General features: G+C 38.4%; 1 protein-coding gene across 1 annotated transcript; it reads left to right on the top strand.

The window, feature by feature from the left end:
• Positions 1-1,668: 1,668 nt before the first annotated feature.
• LOC116130098 (DNA replication licensing factor MCM4-like) lies at positions 1,669-6,785 on the top strand. Its single transcript, XM_031415849.1, has 18 exons — positions 1,669-1,783; positions 1,869-2,552; positions 2,629-2,757; positions 2,836-2,917; positions 3,241-3,373; positions 3,461-3,532; positions 3,621-3,743; positions 3,818-3,931; positions 4,052-4,264; positions 4,343-4,441; positions 4,743-4,903; positions 5,056-5,152; positions 5,242-5,403; positions 5,829-5,909; positions 5,993-6,071; positions 6,169-6,305; positions 6,396-6,449; positions 6,542-6,785. The coding sequence occupies exons 1-18, from the start codon at positions 1,744-1,746 to the stop codon at positions 6,614-6,616; spliced, it is 2,535 nt and encodes an 844-aa protein (XP_031271709.1). The 5' UTR covers positions 1,669-1,743; the 3' UTR covers positions 6,617-6,785.
• Positions 6,786-8,215: the final 1,430 nt, after the last annotated feature.

An 8,215-nucleotide genomic window follows, 5' to 3' on the forward strand; every position in this document is an offset into this window, starting at 1 on the left:
ATGAGTGGTTTCACTTTATGGCCATTATAGTTCTATATAAAGAAGCTTTTTACGACACTTGTCGATTATTCGGTCTGTGTCCCTCCTTTGCCTCACCATTTCCCTCTAATTTCGATGGTTCTCAGTAGTGCTTATCACCTTCGCCATTTTCATTCTCTCTCCCCTTCCCATCATAATCAATCCCACTTTACCATAAAAGCCTTTATAAGCTAGCTAGAAGACATACAAAGGAAACAAAATTAACTAGTTGATAAAAGAAAGAACAATGAATCTATTAGCTAGATTGCAATCTCAGATATCACTCAAATATTGGGTTGACTTACTTCCCCATATCATCAAATATTATTGATTGAGATTTAAAAAAAAAAAAAAAAAATACTCATTCGTGGGTAGTCCAGATGGTTAGGACGAATTTGAGATAGTATCGATAAGCGTACAAGTCCAGGTGCACGTAAACGAGCTTAAACACCTTGATTAGGGTTGTGCATTAGATGATTAGTCAAAGTGCGCTTAAACTGGTCTAAACACCTTGATTAGAGTTGTGCGTCGAGGTGCATTAAACTCACTCGTGTTAGAATTTGAGGTGGGCATGACTCCTTACCCAATAAGACATTGTTGAATGAGAGGATTATCCTCTCTTATAATCTAATAGGCTTGAGCGTGCCTAGTCGATGTTGGACTCCAACATTTCCCCTCACGGTCAAGCCTATATATTGGGTCATGCTTGTTATTGGAGGTAGTTGCTAGCTCTAACTTCTCACCCGCTGGTCAAGCGCTCAGCTCAACTGAACCTGGACTCTGATACCATGTTAGAATTTGAGGTGGGTCTGATTCTTCACCCAATAAGACCTTGTTGAATGGCAAAATTACTCCCTCTTATAACTCAATAGGCTTGAACATACCTAGTCGATGTGAGACTCTAACAATGTGAGACTCTAACAACTCGGGCACAAAAATTACTAAAGAAAACCTTACCGTTTCCCTAATTTCGATGGGTCTCAATAGTGCTTATCAATTATCACCTTCACCATTTTCATCTCCCCCATCATAACCATTCCCACTTTACCATAAAAGCCTTTATAAGCTAGCTATAAGACATACAAAGGGAACAAAATATGATTAGTTGAGAAAAGAAAGAACAATGGACCTGTAGCTAGATTTGCAATCTAAGATATTATTGATTGAGATATAAAAAAAAGAAAGTATACTCATTTGTGAGTAGTCCAGATAGTTAGAACTAATTGGGGATAATATCGATAAACATACGAATCGAGATACGCGTAAATTGACTCAAATACTTTAGTTATGATTATGCGCTAGATGATTAATTGAGATACGCGTAAACTGATTTGGACACCTTGGTTACTAAAAAAAAAGATAATAGGCCATGCATATTATATAATATTTTACAACAATCTATTTTATGCATATTATATAAAATTTTATTTTCTCTAGAACAATATTATTAAAAAGAAAAATCAAATAAATAAGAATAATTTATGATGGGCTGAGCTGGGCCATCCTCAAGACGGGCTGCCCGTTTCCTCTTTAGATTGTCCTAGGCTCATTTAAGATGGGCTCAGTTGACCCATTATACCATTCCGCCCGGCCCGTTCGGTTCCATGGTAACATGGCGCCAAACACAGAGCTATTTCCCGCCAAATCGTCTCAACAAACACTTTGTGCCCTCATCTCTGCTGTCCAACTCCCAATCCCTCTCTCTCCGGCTCGCTCTTTGTCCCCATGGCCTCCGATTCAGATCACGCCGACTTCAACAATGGCGGTAAACACTTCATCTTTACTTATCGCGTAACTCTTTATTCTTAACTTCTTTTTTTTTTTTTTTCTAATTTTTTTTTTTTTTTCAGGTCCGTCTTCCCCGGACGACTCGTTTTCGACTCCAATCGACAATACATTTTCATCACCAGCCAACAATTCACGCCCTCGTCGCGGCCGTCGTGGTGGACGGCGCCGGTCCTCAACACCCTCAGCCTTTGCAACTACTCCACCTGCCAACCACTCCCGCTTCGGCTCGTCAGCAGAGACCCCAACCACAACTCCATCTCGTTCCAATCGTAGATCTGGCGACCGAAAATCGGCCACGTCACCTTCTTCGACCGATGAGGCCCCACCGAGTTCAGAAGCCGGGGACGACATGGACGAAACTACCCCTACCTTCGTTTGGGGCACTAATATTAGTGTTCAAGATGTGAAGGGGGCAATTCAGATGTTTTTGAAGCACTTTAGAGAGAGTGCAGAGTTGTTGAGTGGTAGTGAGAGTGAAGTTTATAGAGAAGGGAAGTATATGAGGGCTATAAATAGGGTTCTTGAAATGGAAGGAGAGTGGATTGATGTTGATGCACATGATGTGTTTGATTATGATTGTGATTTGTATAACAAAATGGTTAGGTACCCTCTTGAGGTTTTGGCCATTTTTGACATTGTGTTGATGGATATTGTTAGTTTGATTAATCCTTTGTTTGACAAGCACGTGCAAGTTAGGATTTTTAATCTGAAGAGCTCTACTTCGATGCGAAATCTCAATCCATCAGGTTAGTTTTTTTAATTATTATTGAATTTTGTGCAATGAAGATTTTGGCTAATTTTGTTATGGTTTTATTCGGTTAGATATTGAGAAGATGGTCTCGTTGAAGGGGATGATTATTCGGTGTAGTTTGATAATACCAGAGATTAGGGAGGCGGTGTTTAGGTGTCTTGTATGTGGGTACTATTCAGACCCCGTTGTGGTAGATAGAGGTAAATTCTTTTGACTGTTCTGTTTATTGGTTTAATTCTGTACTATATGTTGTTTGCTTGACCTATGTGTGTCAGCAGGACGAATAAATGAGCCTATGCAATGCTCAAAACAAGAGTGTATGGCAAAAAACTCTATGACAATGGTGCACAATCGATGCAGGTAACTCAAAGCTTTAGTTTTTGCTAAGCTGATTGACTGAATGTTTGAGCAAATTGTGGGGATCTTTGAACTAAGCTAGTTAATCAATGTGTTCAATTTAATGATTTTCATATTTTGAGGAGTTTGTTCTGGCATTTCCTTTCACTATGCAGCACACAAATGTTGAAATAGTATGAGATGTGGGAGTGTACAATGCTTATTACTAAAAGCTAAATTGATTGGCATAATTGTACCCTAAGACAATACAGACTTTGAATCAGAAGTTTATGGTTTATAGCAAAACTATGAGAATATAATAACACTCTTACCGCTTCAAAACTCAGGTTTGCAGATAAGCAAATTGTGAGGCTCCAGGAGACACCTGATGAGATCCCTGAGGGTGGAACACCACATACAGTGAGCTTGTTGATGCATGACAAGCTGGTGGATGCCGGAAAGCCGGGTGACAGAGTTGAGGTGGAGCCCCAATATATCTTGTGGTATGATCACAAAAAGGTTCCTGATTATTTTAATGTCTGATTATTTCTTTCTGTTTTTGAACAGGTCACTGGGATTTACAGGGCTATGAGTGTCCGAGTTGGGCCAACACAGAGAACTGTGAAATCATTATTTAAGGTATATATTTTATCTGCTCTTCCACTTCATTTGAGTCTCTTTAATATTGATATGGTCTGAATGGAGGAGTTACTTATTTTTATTGCAGACATATATTGACTGTCTTCATATAAAGAAAGCGGACAGATCAAGAATGCTGGTAGAGGACCACATGGAAGTTGATAATAGCCAACCTAGAATTGAGGAAGAAATCCAATTTGATGAGTCAAAGGTATATCTCTTTCTCCTTAGGGAAATGTTCAATTTCTGTTTCATATAATAAGCACTTGCTTTTTGATATCGCAGGTAGAGCAATTGAAAGAGCTGTCGAAACAACCTGATATATATGAAACACTGACCAGGTCTTTGGCACCAAATATCTGGGAGTTAGATGATGTGAAAAAAGGTCTTCTTTGCCAGGTATTACGACAGTTTGCCATCTGAATGTAATGACTGCTTTCTAGAGATTCCAATATGTTAGTTAATATCATATAACTCTACACTTCAATACTGATGTCCAATTTATTGACCTCAATGTAGCTTTTTGGCGGGAGTGCTTTGAAGTTGCTGTCAGGTGCTAGCTTCCGTGGTGATATCAATATCCTTCTTGTTGGTGATCCTGGAACCAGCAAGTCCCAATTGCTCCAATATATACACAAACTGTCTCCTCGAGGCATTTACACCAGTGGAAGGGGAAGCTCTGCTGTTGGTTTGACAGCTTATGTCACAAAAGATCCTGAAACTGGGGAAACTGTATGATAGCATCTTTTATGTGATCTTTCTACCCTCTTTTCATCCTGCTATCACCTATATTAATGACTTAATTCATAGGTTCTGGAGAGTGGGGCTTTGGTTCTGAGTGATAGAGGTATCTGCTGCATTGATGAATTCGACAAAATGTCTGAGAATGCAAGGAGCATGTTACATGAGGTTGGTTCCTTTTCCTCAGTTTTAATCGAGTTTTTGTGCCTTGTATAATTCATATCTAGGAAAGTGTTTTTCATGGAACATGAGCTTGTGCTTGTTTGGGATTTCCTCGATCTAATAATGTATGAAATCTTGATTGAACATAAGAAATTATTCTATGATGGGATGTAAAGCATGTTGTCATGAAAATAACACTTGGCATTTTGCCTCAGAAATACATTTATCAATCTTTTCACATATTTCAGCATTTTAGTCCTGCTATATCTTCTGATGGATGTTTTAAATTTGACTTCAATTCTCCCAGGTGATGGAGCAGCAAACTGTTTCAATAGCAAAAGCTGGAATAATTGCTTCCCTTAATGCCAGGACTTCTGTATTGGCTTGTGCAAATCCTAGTGGTTCACGATATAACCCTCGCTTGTCTGTGATTGACAACATACACCTTCCTCCTACCTTGTTGTCCAGGTAAGAAGATATCATTTATATCCCATGCAACTAGTAGTATATTGACATGTGCTTTTGTGTTAAGTGTCGATACATACTATTACTAGAGTATTTATTGAAAATACTTGATGGCCATTTCTAATAGAACCACTTCGACCATTGATCCTTCTCAGGTTTGATTTGATCTACTTAATTCTTGACAAAGCTGATGAACAGACAGATAGACGTCTTGCCAAGCACATTGTTGCTTTACACTTTGAGAATCCTGAGGTCTGGTTAACTGTCACAATTCTCTTGTTAAAGGGCCCATATCTGGCAATTTTTTCACTCATCAGTAGATCACTTGTATATACTTGCAGAGTGCAGAGCAGGGTGTTCTAGATGTTGCTACGTTAACTGAATATGTGAGCTATGCTCGAAAGCATATTCATCCACAGTTATCTGATGAAGCTGCCGAAGAGTTAACTCGAGGATATGTTGAAATGAGAAGAAGAGGGAATTTCCCTGGCAGTGGCAAAAAGGTTTGGTGCTATTTTCTATTTACGACAATCCCTGCTTCAGTTTTCATGTCTTCTTTTCTGACAAAATTGATAATGAATCTAGTAAATTCAAAGAATTCTCTTTTTATTCATTGATATACAACTAAAGGTTATAACACTCAATGAAGTAACTTTAGGGGCATTAAGAATGATCTATGGTCTGAGTTTGTGTCTTTTCTTTCCTACACATGATGACTTTGCTCTCAAGGTGGTTTGTTTTTGATAATTTCCTGATGTAATGGCAAATATCTTGTTCAATTTGATTACTGCCTTGTACTCTAGAGCTTCTCAAATATAGTGTCTTGATAAAGCTTTGAACGCAATTTAGATTTAGACAAATTCTTTCTGGTTTTCAAATTTGTAAAAGTGCCTCATAGTTTCATGTGTCTTGATTGGTAATTGAACAGGTGATAACAGCAACACCCAGGCAAATTGAGAGTTTGATACGCCTTAGCGAGGCCTTGGCTCGCATTCGTTTCTCAGAATGGGTTAGTGTTACATGCCCTTTTGTTTCTTGACTGCCACTGTGGTTCAACATGAATATAATAAATTTACGTTATCGTGCAAGCAGGTTGAAAAGCGTGATGTAATGGAGGCATTTCGGCTCCTGGAAGTTGCAATGCAACAGTCAGCTACTGATCATTCTACTGGTAATTTTTTTAAAGCACTTGTATCACCATTTGGCCTGATCTTGTTTACAACCCAGATAAACAAGATCTGATAACATTCTTTTAACTCTTCTTAAAGGAACTATTGACATGGATCTCATAACCACTGGAGTTTCGGCAAGCGAACGGATGAGACGTGATAATTTGGTATCATCAACACGCAACTTGATTGCGGAGAAGATGCAACTTGGAGGACCCTCAATGCGCTTGATGGAGGTGTGCTAATTTACCTAAAGTGAACCTCATTGTATTTTTATTTCATGAAAACCACAAAATAACACTTGAAAAAACTTGAACAATTTGTAGTTACTGGAAGAGCTGAAGAAGCTGAGTTCTGGAAGTGAACCTCACCTTCAAGATGTAAGTATATACCACCCTTTCTCTCACCCTCAAGCTGAGTTGAAGAGAATGAACTTACTGATGATTATACTTACTCTTCTTGTGTAATTCAGCTGAGAGGTGCACTTACAACTCTTGCAAGCGAGGGATTTGTAGTCGTCCACGGTGACAGTGTGAAAAGAATATGATCAGAGTTCATCGATAACTCGTTATGCGAAAGCCTACATATACAAAGCTTAACTTGTTGACAAGAAACTGTTGCACGGCGTGCCTATCGGTTAATTTTAGTGTACTATAAGAGAACTGTAATCTGTGTCAATTACATTATCATGATTGTATATGTTATTTTTCCAGTTTAGCTACCATGTTTCATTTAGTGCTACAAGAATGTTCACCATTCTCTTATAAATTCCTCTTCACATAAACCCTTTTTTATGTATTGCTATGGTGATGTTCCATTGGATGCCAAACTAGAATTTACCTTTAGTTGGCTCATAAAGGAGCCAACCGGAATCATGATTCCCCGAGTACAATCCCATCTCCCGTGACGACTCCTTTATAGACAAATCTTACCCATATCAGGAACCCTTTAAAATAAAAAATATAAGAAAAAGAGACAACTGGGTTCTCTCATAACTTCCCCAATTTCGAGGGGTCTCAGTAGTGCTTATCAGTTATCCCTTCACCATTTCAAAGCCCCATCAATATCATTCCCACTTTACCATAAAGCCTTTATAAGCTAGCTATAAACATACAAAGGAAACAAAATCTGATTAGTTGAGAAAAGAAAGAACAATGGACCTATAGCTAGATTTGCAATTTAAGGGTGCATTTGGTTTATTATTTTGGTAGGATTTTGTGGATATTATTAGATAATTAATATGGGAGTATTACTGATAAAATTAAAAAATTTATAAAAAAACCCCCTAAGTTTGCTAATTTAATAAATACCAAATATATAAAAACATGTAATGACAAAAAGACTCCCACCACCTGCAGTGCCAGATTCCGACCACCAACATTGGAATCTGCCGGAAAATTGCATAACCCACATACCAGCCGATCTGGCCGTTATGGCGTCACTATAGCCTTTTCCGGCCAATTCACCACGGATCTGACCAGAAAAGGCCAGATCCACCACGGATCTGACCAAAAAAGACCAGAAGGCCATCTTTGGCCTCAGCGACAGCCAAAGATATGACCGTCATTGTCAGTCCCGATGGCCATTTCTTTGGCCATCATTGACGGCCAGATTTGGCCTTTTCCAGCCAGATCCACTGTGGATTTGGCTGAAAACGTCAGATCGGTAAATTGCCGACCAGAAATAATAAGCCAACCACCCTAAGATATCACTAGGCATGGCAATGTTTCCCAAAATTTAGGGGCCCCGACGGGGAAGCCCCGTTTTTTCCCGCCCTGCCCTGCCCCGCCCCATCCTATAAATACATAAATTAATATATATATATATATATATTATATATATATAATATATATATATATATATATATAATATATATATATATATATTCTTACTTTTCATTAATACTCCTATATTTTACCTAATTACACAATTATCTAGCCTATATAACCCATATTTTTCCAATTTCCCTCACCCTAAACAATTGAACAAGAACACTCCTACCAATATATGTAAATTATCTATGTTTAAATATTGTCATGTGGATGAGAATTAACTATTGTGTATGGTAATACTCAAATTAATTTAGGATTATGTAAAATTAACGGGGCGGATAGGCCTCCAACTTTCCCTATGGGGCGGGAAGAGG

Source organism: Pistacia vera, unplaced genomic scaffold (genome assembly GCF_008641045.1).
Source record: "Pistacia vera cultivar Batoury unplaced genomic scaffold, PisVer_v2 Contig217, whole genome shotgun sequence".
Lineage (NCBI taxonomy): Eukaryota > Viridiplantae > Streptophyta > Magnoliopsida > Sapindales > Anacardiaceae > Pistacia > Pistacia vera.

Coding starts and splice junctions, on each gene's coding strand:
- LOC116130098 (XM_031415849.1), top strand. CDS start 1,744: ATGGCCTCCGATTCAGATCACGCCGACTTCAACAATGGCG. Junction 2,918..3,240: donor ATGGTGCACAATCGATGCAG/GTAACTCAAAGC, acceptor TTCAAAACTCAG/GTTTGCAGATAAGCAAATTG. Junction 5,404..5,828: donor TCCCTGGCAGTGGCAAAAAG/GTTTGGTGCTAT, acceptor GTAATTGAACAG/GTGATAACAGCAACACCCAG.